The sequence below is a fragment of the Rhinopithecus bieti genome, unplaced genomic scaffold (assembly GCF_001698545.2).
Source record: "Rhinopithecus bieti isolate Rb0 unplaced genomic scaffold, ASM169854v2 scaffold_9615, whole genome shotgun sequence".
Lineage (NCBI taxonomy): Eukaryota > Metazoa > Chordata > Mammalia > Primates > Cercopithecidae > Rhinopithecus > Rhinopithecus bieti.
Genome location: NW_016806325.1, coordinates 2,021,747 through 2,038,611, shown reverse-complemented (window position 1 = coordinate 2,038,611; position 16,865 = coordinate 2,021,747). Strand labels below are relative to the sequence as shown.

At 34.8% G+C, this 16,865-nt stretch overlaps 1 protein-coding gene across 1 annotated transcript in view; it reads right to left on the bottom strand.

The window, feature by feature from the left end:
- PDE7B (phosphodiesterase 7B) overlaps positions 1-16,580 on the bottom strand; it is a 344,591-nt gene extending 328,011 nt beyond the window's left edge. The window contains exon 1 of the mRNA XM_017875484.1: positions 16,379-16,580. Within this exon, the coding sequence (XP_017730973.1) occupies positions 16,379-16,399 (21 nt within the window). The 5' untranslated portion in view covers positions 16,400-16,580. The remainder of the gene's footprint in view (positions 1-16,378) is intronic.
- Between the last annotated feature and the right edge of the window lie 285 nt (positions 16,581-16,865).

The window sequence follows — 16,865 nt, the reverse complement described above, 5'->3', positions numbered from 1 at the left end:
GATTTATCTGAGACTCTCACAGTGAAAAGAGAATTGAGTCAGTGTACTTAGGTTTTGGACACACTAAACAAGACAATGTAAAATATTGTGCCTAAAATTCAATTTCAGTTAAGCAGGTATAAGAATTCACTTTTAATGAATAGTGCACAGGCACCATCAGAACTGTGTTCAGTACACGGTTCTGATGGTACCTGTACACTATGGGAAAATTGAGAGGAGCCCCACCTAATTCAAATTCTCTATGTTCATGGCAGCACTTACAATTAATATTCTTTTAAGATTATCTCCCCAAGGCTGAGCGTGGTGGCTCACACCTGTAATCTCAGCACTTTTGGGAGGCCAAGGCGGGTGGATCACCGGAGATCAGAAGTTAGAGACCAGCCTGGCCAACATGGCAAAATCCCGTCTCTACTAAAAATACGAAAATTAGCTGGGCATGGTGGCGCACGCCTGTAGTCATAGCTACTTAGGACGCTGAGGCAGGAGAATCACTTGAATTCGGGAGGTGGAGTTTGCAGTGAGCTGAGATAGTGCCACTGCACCCCAGCCAGCCTGGGCGACAGAGCGAGACTCCATCTCAATAAATAAATCAATAAATCAATCAATAAATAAAAGTTAATCTCCTCTATTGATGTTTCCATCTTTGTTCTGATAAAACATAGGCACTGGAGTGGGGGTGGTGGTGATAGTAAAAATACTTAACCATTAGCTTGACCAGAGTGAATGACTGGCATGGCCATGCTGGCATCTACCTGTGGAACAACAGCCCAAGACAAGGACAAAAACTCAGAGAACCCTCTGCTGTGTAGAATTTGAAACTCATCTCGGTAGTGCCAAAGAACTTATCCTAGCCTGAAAATCCAATTAGAAAAAAAAAAAAGCTATGTTGTGAGACCTCTTTGGAGATAAATGACATAATTTGGGGTTCACTTCATAGTTAGAAAATAAATGTCATCAGCCTCCCGAGTAGCTGGGACTACTGGCGCCCACCACCATGCCCGGCTAGTTTTTTGTACTTTTTTTTCGTAGAGACGGGGTTTCACCGTGTTAGCCAGGATGGTCTCGATCTCCTGACCTCGTGATCCGCCCGTCTCGGCCTCCCAAAGTGCTGGGATTACAGGCTTGAGCCACCGCACCTGGCTGAAATATATATCTTTTTATAAAGAAAATTTGTCCTATTGAAAAGTTATAGCAAAACAGTTTTAAAACTGTTTACTTTCTCTTCTACACACATGCACTTTCAAGTTACTTGTAAATTGCTCATAAATTATTAATGATTGGACTCTAGGCTAAGGAGTTAGCATATTTTACACTTATTAGCTGTAACTTCAAGTTCACCTGTGCTCGAAAGATCGCCCACACAGGAAAAACCTGCATAAAGTATTAGGAAAACACAAGCACCCAAGAAAAGCTGACAAACCGCCAGAGGCAACAGATAAATACAGAACACCAAAGACTTAGTTTTACATAACTAGACCAGAATTTTACTGTAGCATAGCTAAGCTTACTCTAGGGTTTACATTATTTGCAATCATCTAAATAATTTATTTGCTATTTCCACAGGACATGGCTAGTGTACTAGAAATAATCTTTTATGTGTTTACAACACGTATGCACTATCATTTTCATTCTGAGACATTAGCTTGTATAGAACTGTAAACTGCGAAACAGTTTAGATAATGAAGAAAGCTGCTATGAGCTAATTTTAGCTAATTTATATCAGCAACTATACAAGAAAACACTAACTTCTACACACAAAAGCCATAAATCAGGAGCTCAATAATGTATTTTGCCAGATATATTTGATGGAAAATGTGAGGTACTGATGAAAGGCAGAGTCTATAACAAGTAGTTCTTTAACCTAAGATCTCCCTAGCCTATTAGCAACCTCAGAATGATACTTTGTTAAAGTACTACTGGCAAGTAACAATTGAAAAATAAGCTTATTACTCTGATGAGATTGTAATGCTTTTGTAAAGAAATGTTTGCATAATATTATAATGGCCACAATGAAATATGGAAGGTGAACGTATTATTATTTACTTAGTTCATGATTTTGATAAATACTTCTCATTTTAAAATGTATTTCTTAATTGTACAAAAGGGTAGGTGAGTACATGTAGAAATGGGTACAAATAAAACATGCATTTTTTATGAATATATTAAAAAATTCTAAACAATTTTAAATAGAGACTGAGGTGAATGGTGGTGGTGAGAGGAAGAGGAAGATTTTCACTTTTCATTTTATGCCCTTCTGAACAGCCGGAATTTTCTAATTATGTGTGTTCTACTTTTGTTTTTTAAAGTTAATGATTAAAATAAATCTGCTAAATTGAAAATAAGATACAATTTGTTTCAAATACAAGATAAAATACAACAAAGTGATAAAAATTTTTGAATATTTACTTCTAATCCATATTGGAGTCTTTTAATACTGTAAGTGTTTTCCTCACTATGCACTACTCACTACTCCTCACTACCCTTACTCTCTTTCCATATCTTTCAAAGAAAACAATAATAGCTAAAAATGAATAGCTGCAGACTTCTTATTAAGTGCCAACCACTGTTTTAAGCACCTCATATATATTCATTCAATGTGAAATCAGATTAAGACAGATTGTTATTACCACTGGTAACTGCTGAAGCAAATGTAGATCCTATCTAGGGAGATAACATCACACTAGGCCTCAAGTAATTTCTCTGTCTGTTTCTCTCTACACTCACACACACACACACACACACACACACACACACACACAATGCCTAGTGCTTCATCAGAAATAACCAGGTATATGAAAACCAGCCAATTTGATTCAACCACCACCACCAGCAGCAGCCAATAGCTATAAACATTCAAGAAATCAAAATAAAAGTGACAAAAGTTTTAAAATGATTTGCAGAATATGTTTAAGGATTCGAGAGACAAGATTGAGAATTTTGACAGAAAGCTAGAAATGACCAGAAATCCCTAAAATTTTAAAACTGAAAATACCATAACTTAAGAAATTATACTATGGGATAAATGACAGATTAGATATAGATGAAGAAAGACTTAGGGAAATAAAAATATTGGTCTAAAGAAAATCTTCAAACTGAAGAACAAAGAGATTGATGGTAAGTAATGGGAGTAGGAACATTTAAAACTCGAACATACATATTACTGGAGTCCCATTAAGAAAGGCTAAAGAGAATGGGGCAGAAGCAATATTGAAAGACATAATTAATGAGAATTTTCTAAAATTGTTGAAAAATATCAAGACATGCATTTAAGAAACCATACAAGCCCTAATTGGGATAAATGCAAAGAAAACCATACCTAAGTAATCATATGGCAAAACAAGAAATCAAACATGAAAATAGAGTGCTACAGAGGAAAAGGGCAGATTGCTTCTAAAAGACTATTTTTCTGACTTATCAACAGAAACAATAAAAGTGATAAGACAATACAATACTATTTTAAAGTAAGGAAGGGGGAATTGCAATCTATAATTTTATTACCAACAAAAGTGCACATCAGAAATAAAGGTAAAATAAAGCCATTTCATACAAAATGAAAATCTAAACAAAATCATCACTGCACTAAAAGAAATCCTATATGTGACCTCAGAGATGCAGGAAAGAATGAAGAAGATGTGTAATTGTAAGAAACCATAATAATATATAATTATTCAAAGATTTACATTATATAAAGTTAAATACCTAACAGTAGCATATAATTTAGGATGGATACAAAAGTAGCTAAGACATTCCAAAGTTCTCAAATTTGCCACAAAGGAATAAAAGTACTAATATGCATTATGCTGGTATTAGGTCATAGATGCATCCTGTAACCGCAATAGTCACCAGTAAAACAAGTAAAATAATGTAAAAATAACAAGCTAAAGCTAATGGAAAGGCGGCAATGCAATTACAAAGATACTTAATTCATAATTAGGAAAGTGAGGAGAGAAAAAGAAATATAGAACAAGAAGAATAAATAAATCGTACATAGTAAGTCAGCATATTTGAACCCAAATATATCACTGCTTCCATTAATTATAAAAGGATTAAATCCTCAGTGAAAAGGCAAATATAGTCAGACTGAATGATATCAGACCGAATGATGAAAGAAAATTTACTTATTTGCTGCTTGTAAAGAGACACACCTAAAAGATAAGCATATAGAAAATGTAAAACTAAAAGAATAAAAAATGATAAGCCATGCAACTGCTAAGCAATGGAAAGCTAGTTTTACAGATTTTAGTATCAGCCCAAGGAGAACTGAAGGCAAAAAAAAATTGAAGGTATGTTTTATTATGGTAAAATTTCAGTTCACCAGGAAGTTACAAGAGTTCTAAATTTGTTTATAAGGAATTCTCAACCTTTTTTCCAGTATCATCCTGCTCCCTTATGGAGCCAAAAGAAGTACGGAGCCATACTTCTTTTCCTCATCACACTCCCCCTAGTCAAGGAAATTTTAATGACAAATTGACTCAATATCTGTTTATACGCTGAACCTTTTTAGGAGGTCACAAACTATTATGATGTCTAAGAGTTTTTTGGCTCCCCAAGAACCAAGTATTTATTGCCCCTACTGTGAAGGCAGGATATAACAGCACAGTATCAAAATACTAGTTTAAATTTTATAAAATTGCTGATATTCAACCTTGAGCTAAAAAAATGGCAATTTTACATTGTTTAATATGATATATAAGCAAATGATGGCAAAATAAAGGAAAATAATCTCAATCATGAAGTTTTTTAATATACCTCTTTTGGTAATTAATAGAAGCAAAGAAAATCAGCAAAGATACAAAAGATTTCAATGATATGATGAATAAATCTTCTAATTGACATCTATAGAGCACTATACCTAACAATTGAAGAATACATTTATTTGAAGCACACGTAATACATTTAGAAAAGTTGACTATATATTCGGTTATACATTCAAGTTTCAAAAAATTCAAAGATCTTAATGGTATACAGTATGACTTGTAAGAACAGTAGAATTATAGTAGGAAACAAAGACAAAAAGAGAGCTAGAACATCCCAATTTGTTTGCAAATTAATAAATGTACTTCTAAATAATTTATGGGTTAAAAACAAATTATAGTGGAAATTGTCTTGAATTAACTGCTAATAGAAACACTAAATTTTAAAACCTAGAGGAGACAGCTGAAACTGTGAAAAATAAATTTCTTTCTTTAAATGTATATATTCAAAAGAAGAAAGACTGAAAATAATCAGCAACAAATCCATGAGAAATTACTAAAACTGACAATGAAAATAGAAAATCTGAATAACCCATAAAATAAATGGGATTAAAACTGTAACTAAAAGTTGCCCACAGATATTTCAGACCCAGATGGACTTATGTGCAATTTCTATCAAATATTTGAGGAAAAAAATAAACTTACAAAACTCTCCCAGAACATTTTTACAAAGGTAATATTTCCTAACTAATTTAATAAAGTCAATGGAACCTTGATAAGGTCATAACCAAAAAGAATAATTTTAGGTTAATGGTTTTCATCAACATAGTTTCAAAATCCTAAAAATTACTAGCAATTCAGAAACAGAGTAATCAGTGATTTTCAAAACGAGCATAATATATCATGACCAAGTTAGATTTAGTCTAGGATTTCAGTTTGATTTGAAATTATAAAATCACCTACTATAAACAGAATAAAAGGAAAAATCATATGACAATATTTTAAAGAACACTTAATAAGTTAAATGCTTAGCAAACTAGGAATGAAAGGAAACTTTCAAATGTTATAGAAAATATCAAACTTAATGGTAGAATGTTGAAAGCTTTCTTTCTGAGACTGGAAACAAGATAATGTTGCCACAATTACCCCTTCAACAATACACTGAAAATCCTATCCAGTACAATAAAACAAAGTTATCAATATTAAAAAGGAAAATCGGTGACCACCAGTATTCTTGGTTGCTCTGATTACCTCTATGGAAAAGCAAAATAATCTATAGATAGCGTATTGGAATTTGTGAGTTTTGCAAGGTTGCTGATAACTAATTGATATACAAGAGTTGATTGTTTTTCTATGTATCAGTAACAAAAAGTTAAAAATAGAAATTGAAGAGATGCCAGATGGAACACCATCGAAATACTAAGTGCCTAGTAAGATATTTAGCAAGGAATGTGTAAAATGACCATAAAGCTAGCCAGAAGATATTACTGACAGAAATTAACAAACACCTAAATACATAGAAGGATACATTATGTTTATGAATTGGAAGACTCAGAAAAGATGCCAGTCTTCCCAAATTGGTCTATATCCCAACAGTGTTTTGTTTTAGGGAAGAATCTTAAGTTAATTCTAAAATTTTTATGAAAATGTAAAGAATCAAAAATGATAAAAACAATCTCGAGAAGAATGAAACAGGAAAATAATGTTTGTAACATATATAACAATCAAAGGTATCAAATATGTATATAATATGTATATAAGTATATATAATATCCTATAAATATACAAAACAACTTGATCAGAGACTTGACAAAAAAGGTATTTACATGGCCAATATACATGTGAAAATGTGCTCAAACTGTTAGTAATCAGGGAAGTGAAAATGAAAACCAAGGTAAATTACCAGTGAGGAAGTAGAGTAACTGAACATATATTGTTGGTGGGGGTGTAAATTATTTTAGCCACTTTGAGCAATTTTGAAATTTTTACTCAATTTGGACATAAACATTCCCTGTGGCCCAGCGACTTTATTCCTAGGTATAACCTCAACAGATATACCTGTACATGTGCACCAAAAGACAGTCCTATGAATACTCAGGCCAGCATTATTCATAATGTTAAAAACTGGATACAATTAAAATGTTTCCTACAGTAGAATGGTAAATACTGTGTATTCAGATAATTAAACATCATGCAACAATGAAAATGAACAAAATACAATGATAGGCAACAACCTATCTAGTCTTCAGATATAATGCTGAATGAAAGAATGGAAGAGGCATGACGGGTTTCCTCAGGTACCAAACATGTAATAATGTTCTATTTCTTGACTCTCTTGACTTCTATGTAGGGGTTCAATGGTGCATAATTATATGTTAGATAATTTTCTGTTATGTGTGCTATAGTTTAATTCAGAAAGTAAAAAAAAAAAAAATTTAAACAAGATTTCTCTTAAATGTTTAAAGCACCAACAACACTGTAAACAAAATAATTATAATTCCATGAAATAATTTCTAAAACTTGAAAGCAAACAATACCAGTTGATACACTAACATGAAGTTTTACTCTTTCATGCTCTGTTCTAAGCCTGTTCAAAGCATTGTACAAATAAAAAGTCATTCCATTCTCTCAAGAATCTTACGAAGCAGATATTAGAAACACCTTAATCTAACAAATAAGTAGAGCAAGGCCTAGAGAGATTAAGTAACTTCTTCATGGTCACAGAGCTAATAAATGAACCATACTGAATGTCACCAAATTATACACTGCTGATCAATGAACTCTGCCTTTCAGAGCAAAATTTCTGAAGTTTAAAGTATCAGATTAATCCACTGTGACTGCATTTAAAATGAAATAATGCTGTTTTTCTATATATTTGAACTTTATGTATAAACATACAGTGGGTAGATTAACATTTTCAAAACAGATATTTTTATGTTTTGTGTATTTTAAAACTTTTCCTAACTCATTCTTAGAATGATTAAGGATGGATTTTAAGCATATAAAAACAATTAAAAACTGTCAGCAGCTGAGGTTGAATTTCAACTATTAGCTGCAATTTATCTGAGTCTCAATTTCCTTGCCTTTAAAGTGGGCATAACAAACCCCATCTAACAGAAATGTTCTAGAGAGTTACAGGACATTTGTATTATGAACTGAGTAACTACTTACATAGGAAAGCCAGAAATTTTGGAACCTAAAGGTTTAAATTTACATTTTAGATACCTGAAATCTAAAAATGTTAAATAACTTGCCAACAGTATCGTTCCTAGCATCTGGAACTTGAACTCAGGGCTTTAGGTTACAAGTTCAATGTTCCTTGAAAAAAATTGAATCCTCATTTTTTTTCCTGCCTTTCCTTTTCTCCTTTCGCACAAAATAAGCAAATTGAATTTTAAATTATTACTCATTATTGCCATTTAATCCAATAGATGTATTGATTATTTGGTTTCTAAAGATTTACGTTAAAGGAGACAATATATTTTAAATAGGCTATATTCTCCAACTCAATGTTTTGATTTTTTTTATTACTACTACATACAAAGTTTTTATATGCATTTTGTCAAGTTTAAGAAGGGCCTCTCTCATGCACCCACACATGGGCACTTGGGGCAACACATTCAATGAAAAAGAGAACAATATTTCTCAATTATTTTATGTAAAAGCTATTGAACTGTATTTCTAATACTTAGTGATTAATAATTAAAAGGAATTTATGGAAAAGTTTAAGAATGTTATTTTTTGTCATTCCAAACTGCTATCCACCACAAATTCCCTGTTTTTATGTTTTATTCCTTTGTATTATTAACTTAAGATTATTTTAACTTCCAAATGAAAATGAAGATCCTAAGAAAAGCAGAAAAAAAGACCTACTAATATGGAAATGAGCAACACCGTACACTTTTCCAAATGAAGCTAAAACCCAATTGGAAATTAGGTTTTTATTTAAGTTGGAAAAGCAGAACACTCATCTTAAGGACATGGAAACCACTATAATTTCCATCACATAGAAAAATAACTTTTTTCTTAGATTTAAATGAAGACCTTTTCTAAATCGAGGCATTCCTTTAGACCACTCTGTATTACCTGGAAGCATCTCCCTTTTACAAGAATGCTTTCCTACACTTGTGAATGAACTGGTTCTTCATCTGACTGGCCCAGCCTTGGCAAGTGGCAATAATGAGAAAGGGAAATGAAGGTCTTTTTTTTTTTTTTTTTCCTCTCCTGGAAAACCAAGAAATGTATAAATCATAAATCCAAACAAGAAGAAGCATTAGTTGCTTGCATAACTTCCAAGCCGTACATCTTAATATAATGTTTTTCTTACTCTTTTATGAATAACAGATATTAACAGTATAATTTACTTTAAAAGTCTATGATGTGTTGATTTCCCTCAAATACTAATTTGAATAAATAACAAATTTTGCATGTATTAGTTAATAATGAAAAATTAAACTGAACTGACCAATTCTAAAACAAAATTCAGCCAAGATGTTCAAACTAGTAAAATATGTATGTAAAATATGTTTATTCAGTTATGGAAAAAGATCTCAAATAATTGGCATGTAACAGACCCAAATTTTCTTAGACCCAGATCTAAGCTTGAACTTTGAGCTTGACCAAGCCCCTCATGTCACTACATGAGAAAGCTGGTGCCCAGAGGGCTGATTGGGACCAGAGTTACTCAAACAAGAGTGATAGGGCTCCGTATCTTCCGGCTTCCAGGGTCTTACTTCCAGGAAATTCTCTGCTCCTTAGCCCACGTCAAAGCACATGGGAGGAAATTAGTTAGGGTCAAAGAAAGAAATTAATGAAGAAATTTTAAAAGCGAAACAGAACTCAGGCTGGACCGTGGTGTCCTTACGGCCTGGTAATACCAGCGCTTTGGGAGGCCAAGGCAGGTGGAGTCACTTGAGGTCAGGAGTTCAAGACCAGCCCTGGGCCGAACATGATGAAATCTCCATCTCTACTAAAAAATACAAAAATTAGGCCAGGTGTGGGTGGTGCAATGCCCTGTAATCCTCAGCTACTGGGGAGGGTGGAGGCAGGAGAATCGCCTTGAATCCTGGGAGGTGGGAAGTTTGCAGTGAGTCGAAGTCATGCCCCACTTATTCCACCCTGGGCCAACCAGAGCGGGACTCTGTCCTCAAAAACAACAAAAAAATAGTAATTAATTAAATAAAATGAATAACATAAAATAAAATAGAACCTCTTTCTCTTTTACCTTCTGATTTTTCCTGGTCACTTTAAAATATCACATGAATAAATAAATGCAGCAACGTTTTCCCATTATAAATGTAAGCATATTATAGAGGGGGAAAGTTGAACAATTTTAAAGTATATACAAGAAAAGTAAGCCTTGTTTCCTATCCCATACTCCAAGTTCTCCTTTCCAGAGGCCATTGTTTGTAAAGTTTTTAATTGAATTTCCAGAAATTTTTATAAGTATATATGAATTATCTATGTATTAATACAACTGCTAATGTAGCTTCCCCCCTCCAACTTAATACATCTGAAAAACCATTACAGTTTTTGCATGTAGAGGTACTTCCATTCTTTTAAATGACTATATGGTATTCTATTATATTGATTTTACAATAATTTTTCAGTCCATTCAACGTATTATTAGGCTCAAGTTGTTTCTGATATTGGTTTAGGGATTGTAAAACAATGCAAAAATAAACAGATTCATTGTTCTTAGACAAGGAATTTGCTAAGTAAAGAGAATGTAAAACATTGACCCATTTGGTACCTTCCAGGTATCAAATTTTGAGGACCAACCCAGGCATATGGTAAGCCTCCCCATGTCTATGCCTGGACCTATGGAAACATACTCCTCACACCAACTTAGTCCTGGACCCCCACCCCCCATGCCAGAGCAAAAAGAAGAATTCTTAGAGATTAAGTTATTTAAGTCTGATAAACATTCATTTTTTGAACAGAATCCTTTTTTGTGCATGTCCTAAAAGCAGATGGGGAATAATTTTCATCTTGTAGAATAAGGGTATTTTTATACTTCCATATTTATATGTGAATTATGACTATGTAGAACACAGAAGTAATTAATAAGAAAAAAAATCTGAACAGGAAAATTAATGAAAACTATATGAATTCACAACCACTAGGGAAAAAAAGTAAATACTACTCCAAATTTTCACAAGGAAAAACTCCCCCAAAACCTCATTACCAAATCTCTTTTTTCCCTTCTTTCCCTAACAGATTCAAGAAAAGAAAGAAAGAGAAAGAGCGAGGAAAGGAGGGAGAATGAAAAGGAAGGAAGGAAGGAAGGAAGGGAGGGAGGGAAGGAGGGAGGGAGGGAGGAAGGGAGGGGAGGGAGGAAGGAAAAGGAGCAAGAGAGGGCAGAAGGAAATTGAAATTGAAGAGATGCCAGTTGGAATACCATCAAAGTACTAAGTGCCTAGTAAGATGTCTAGCAAGGAATGTGTAAAATGACCATAAGGCTAGCCAGAAGATACCACTGACAGAAATTAACAAACACCTAAATAAATAGAAGGATACATTACGTTTATGAATTGGAAGACTCAGAAAAGATGCCAGTCTTCCCAAATTGATCTATATCCCAACAGTGTTTTATTTTAGGGAAGAATCTTAAGTTAATTCTAAACTTTTTACAAAAATTTTAGGGGAGGGGAGGGAGGAATGAAGGAAAAGGAGCAAGAGAGGGCAGAAGGAAAGAAGGAAGAGAGGGAGGGAAGAAAGGAAGAGAGGGAGGGAGGAAGGGCAGAAAGGAAGGAACTTTAAATGCATGACAAAGTTTCTTTACTGGTATATTGACTGTGGCCATTATTTTCATTCTTCTGTACTTTATACATATAAATACATAAAGCATTCATGAAAGGATTTAAGGTTTTAAAATGTTGGGATATTTATACTGTAGTATTAAGAATTATATATTGCTTAGTAGATTTCTGTGTGTTTTCTGTTATGTTGTTTTTAGGTTTACCCAAAACTACAAAACCAGCTCCCTATTCTCCATGCTTGAGATGTTAAATATAAACTTCACTCAGAGGAGACACCAGCTAGAACGCTCTGAGCCACACAGAATCCCAGAAATGTCTCAATTAAGGTGATTGAATTGCATCACATCTCATCACTAGCTAAGTGGCAGCAACCCTGTACCAGTGGGGCAAGGTCTCAGAGCAGATACTCAATGGACAATCAATTCACCAAAAATTTCTTCTGAAGATTCCCTCAACTTAGTTATCAACAGGTTTTCATTTATTCTCTAAAGGAATCAAAATTAGAGTTGAGAAGATATTAAGTGAAGTAGTATAGAAAATCCAGGACAGTGATTGGCATTTAGGAAAAAGACGTTTGTCTTCTAACATTAAAGTTCCTAGCTACAATTTTCACAAAGCATGCCTCTTCGCTTTCTCTACAAGTGTCACAGTCACAGAGGGACACATCAACCTGATACAAGAGAAATGGAGCGAGGAGAGGTGACTGTCTCAGGGGAGTGATAGTCTTTCTGGGGAGAAATTCTCAAACCCAAGTCCTTGTTTTGTTTTTGCTTTTCCTTGGCAATAAGATTAGCTTGGAGGTAAAATTGTGTAAATGTGGACAACTGAGTAAAGGCAAACTACACAGAGACGTAGTGGAAATTAGGAATGGGAGAGGTGGAAAAATAAAAGTAAACACATGATAATGATTCAGTGTTAATTTTGTCAGGTCAAATCATAGAATTTGGAAAGAAAAAGGGCATCCAACAGACTTATTTTCAAGATGAGGAAACTGGGGCTCTGGAGTTGAAGAAATGTGTCTTCGCTCCCATAAGTAATCTCGAAGCTCCGAGCCACCGTGAGAGTTTTCCTAACACTGAGGGAATTTCCTACCATGTTGACACCACATTGCGCCAGTGTTCAAGACCATCACAGCTCTGAACCTTGCTGGCTTGTTTTGAATGCCTGCTGGGACCTTGGCTGCCCATAGTGCTCTCTAAAGACTTCAGCTTTCTATAACTCCTACAGTTTTAAGCTCAAGGAATGATGAAGACGATGCCAATGCACGGATTTGATTTGCCAGCTCAGGCCTGTACAGCAGCTGAATCAACCTATGGGAAACTTTGCTCTCTTTAACATTCTAAGTTTTAAGAACACCATTGCAAATACATGATTTCCAAAATAATAACAATGTACTTACTTAATCACATTATAGATCATATAAAAATAAATTATAGAAATACAATTTATCTTTTTCTTAAATTCCAAATTGCATAGAGCTGCCTACTCTGCAGTTTTCCATCACTCTCTCCCTCCCAAACTTCTCCTTTTGTTCTTTCATTTCTCTGTACAGACTCCAGTCATTTGTTTAAATATTCATACTCAACCAGAATACGTTTCTTAACGTGGGAATCATTGCTTATTCACAGGCACAGCCCTTGACATCCTGAAAACATGTAGCAACGATTTTTGGAATAAAGGTTTGACATTTCTACATTTACATGTAAATAGAGTTTAAAAATTCTAGGTTAAGAGTAAGAATACTATAAACATTCTGATCTAAAACGGGTGTTAGACATAACCCAGCGCAACCAGTAGCTCTTACAGTTGAGGAGACTGAGCTCAAGAGTGAGCGTGGGGCTCAGAGTCACCCAGTTCATTAGATCCTGAATGAACCACCTTGGCACACTACCTCTGTTCACTGCCCTTTCTAGTGCACTTCATGAAATCACTCTCTAAGTACAGATCAACTCATTTAGATCCTTAAATGATTCTTGAGAAAGTAGAAAGTATAAGTGCCTTGACCACACACAAGAACTTTGACATATTTCACTCTCTGTATTCAGATTTCTAACAATATCTGGTACAAATAGGTATTCAGTCAGTTTGGGTTTCTACATCCCTTTTCCCCTTCTGTTCTTCAAATTTGCATGTAAACCACGTTAAAGACTGCTAATATATGAAGTAGGCACCATCTCATGAGTCAAAGTGGGGATTCCTAGAGCCACTGAGGATGTTTGTAGAAGCCAGTGGTGCTGAGCCCATGGCTACTCTCCTGTGGACAATGGAAGTGCTCCCCAAAGGATAATCTTAGGGGAAATGGGGCTGCCACCATGAGGAGGTGTCGATAGAGATTAGAGATGGTCTTTGTGCTGCGAGAAGGACCTGACATTTCCAAATGCCAAGTCCTGTCTTCCTTAGCCAAATGTACCCTCTAGAACACAGATACTTACTTTGCTGTAGATTTCTGGGGAGGGGAGACAGAGCTGAATCCATAAGATAGTGGATTATTTAGATAAGAATTTCTGTATATAGAGTTTCCAATCAATTATGTACCCCAATGATGTGAGGCAAACTACTTAGATTCCCTCTTAGCTTCTACATTTAGATGTTTCAAAGTCTGTTCTGATCCTTAAATTTGACACTTCTCTTTAATATAAACAAAGCCCTTTTAGTATTCCTTGGGATTAGCTTACCACTTAATCAATTCCTTCCAACACTATCTCCTGTGAGTCAACGAACAGCTTCCTCCTGTGATTTGGGCCCAGCTAACAACAAGTTAGACTTCAGAAGAATAATTACTAGGCAGAGGCATTTTCCAGGTGGTACAGTCCCCCTTTGAGGAAACTTGGTCATTTTACTTTTGCATTTAAGATGTCGTTTGGCTAAAACTAAAGTGTCAGTGTCTGAAATGTCCTTCTCTGTATCATTGACTTGATTTTTAGATTATATTTTAGGCTGGACTGACACCAAAAGTACTTTTTAAAAACACTTGAAAAGACCAAAATTATTTAAATAATTTACAGTATATGAAAGGTAGTAAATTCTAGGCAAACATTTTAACTAGGTTTTCATGGAGAACTGACAGTGAGTAGCTTTGTGCTGAACACTGTGTAAGGCATTAAAAGATGCACTAGTGTAATTATTTTCCCTAAATTAATGCCTGTCCCTGACACATCTTAGACTTTTCCACCCTTGCCCTAAATAACTTAATTAAAAAAAAAAAAACAACAAAAAAAAACATTTCTCCCAGCTAATTTGCTGATATACAGTCACCACTGATTTTGTCACATGTTGTTCAAGAGAGTGAGTACATTCTGAAATCAGACAGCTTACAGTGTCAGGTAAAAATTCTTACAAAGCAGATACAGTTTTTGGAGTTGCAACTAGTTAACTGTGGGTTTCTACTTGAGACAAAAAGTGACTTCATTTTATTGGAGAAAATGTCAATCAAGACGTAACTACTGACACCCGTCTTTGTTTCACCAGCCAGTAATAAAAGATAAAGCAGAGGAAATGGAGGAGCTGCAGTTATGCGTTTGCAACACACAAAGTCCTTGTTTTCCCACTAGGCGCTGCAGAAAAGCAATTGTCCATTCACGGCACATCCTCTGCATTTCAGAGCTAATATTTTTGCAGTTCTTAACTTGGTACATTACAGTCTTATGCAGTTAATTATTTTAACCCTTTGAAATACACCTCGTGTTTGAAATTGTGCTTAATATTACTGCTAACATGACCCAGTTTTAAAGCTTTCAGGTTCTCAATGTTGAGAATAGAAACTTTAAGAAAATCAGTTAGAAATTTTGGAACAGGGTAATGATTTCAAATAATCCTGTCTTATTCGCTATTGCATAACTTTGAGAAGGGTAATAAGGAAATCCATGGTAACCATATATTACTTAAATTGCTGTTACAAAACCGGACTCTTTGGATAGGAATGATTTTTAGCAGGGATCCCCCTTAACACATAATAATGTGCCATTGAAAACAACATTAGCCCTGTGTTGAATTGCCAAGCTTCCTGCAGCACTTAGTGTGTTTACTATATACGAATGCATATGCCTGCCTCTGGTGCAAAAAGGTTTACTCTTATTGCAATAGTCACTCTGGCTAGAGCACATGAAGAACAGAATTTTTAAATGATTAATTAGTCCCCAGGCTCAATCACTTAAGCCCCTAATTGAATATGACTCCATTTTCAACTATTGTAGGAAAAGATAATTAGCAAATTTGCAGTGGTAATAAAGAAGTTTTACTTTCTTTTATAAATAATAATATCTAAATTTCTGGTCATATAACTTAGTATTTGCATCTCTCCTGGACTTCTGAATCCAAAACATTTTTTTGAAAAATGCAACAAGGTGATGAAGAATTTTTTTTCAGAATTCATTTTTTGGACGTCTTCTACTGATTTTTTTCTACCTTCAGTCTCACTATCAGTTTCTTCCCTTCTTGCCACTAATTTCTTCATCTTGAAGTCTGCTATCAACCAACATGAAAAACTCAAGAAAAAAAAATAATTTCCTGCTTCCCTGTTCTGCAAACCTTACCAATCCCTTTACCAACATTTTCCTATCCTGTCCCACAAAAAATCAAAATTACCCAACTCCAAGATTTATGTTGGAGAAAAAATAATTTTTTTTTTTTTTTAAAGACCACCTCAGTGTGGGCTCAAAGTGCAGTGAAAATGCCGGAGTCTCATTACACTGGTTGGAATGAAACCCTGTTGCCCTTAAACAGTTAATTCAGGGTAAGTGATAATGTTTAGTCAGTTCGCCTAGAAAAAGGAAGGAAATTCAAAAGCTGGTTGCTGTAGTAACAATCACAGACAAAAAATATATATATATGTACAGGTTCATTTTAAATAAAAATCCTGCCATCTCTCTGTGACTCTATTCTCTCAAGAAAACTGAGCTTGCCGCTTAAATTTGTTGTACATACCTCAACCATTAAACAAGACATTTAACCATAGTGGCAGTTCTGTGACCTTTGAAAGCCGTGAAATCTCTGAGCGGTGCTGCTTGTTCATGAAGACTTGTGCTGCAGAATCCAGCAACTTCATCCAGGATTAGGAATATAATTAAGTAAAAAAAAAAAAAAAAAGAAAGAAAGAAAGAAAAAAAAAAGAAAAAGAAAAAAAGGGAAAAAAAGGAAAGAAATAAAGATACACAAAAGCACACAAGGAGATCGAGAAAGAAGGAAGATAGAAAGAGAGACTCTCCCTGGGTGAGTAACACCACTTTTCTCCTAGACAAGTGCTGGGACAGAGCCGAGCCTGCTGCAGTACCCAGACCAACTGACTGGCTGGGTGAGCAGCCGCCGGCCTGCTAGGCTGGGAGGTGCTGTCAGTTGCCACAGGCAAGGAAAAGCAGAGACCAATCGGCTTCAACTCTGGCAGCTTACTGGAGTGGAGCCTTTTCTGTTTATG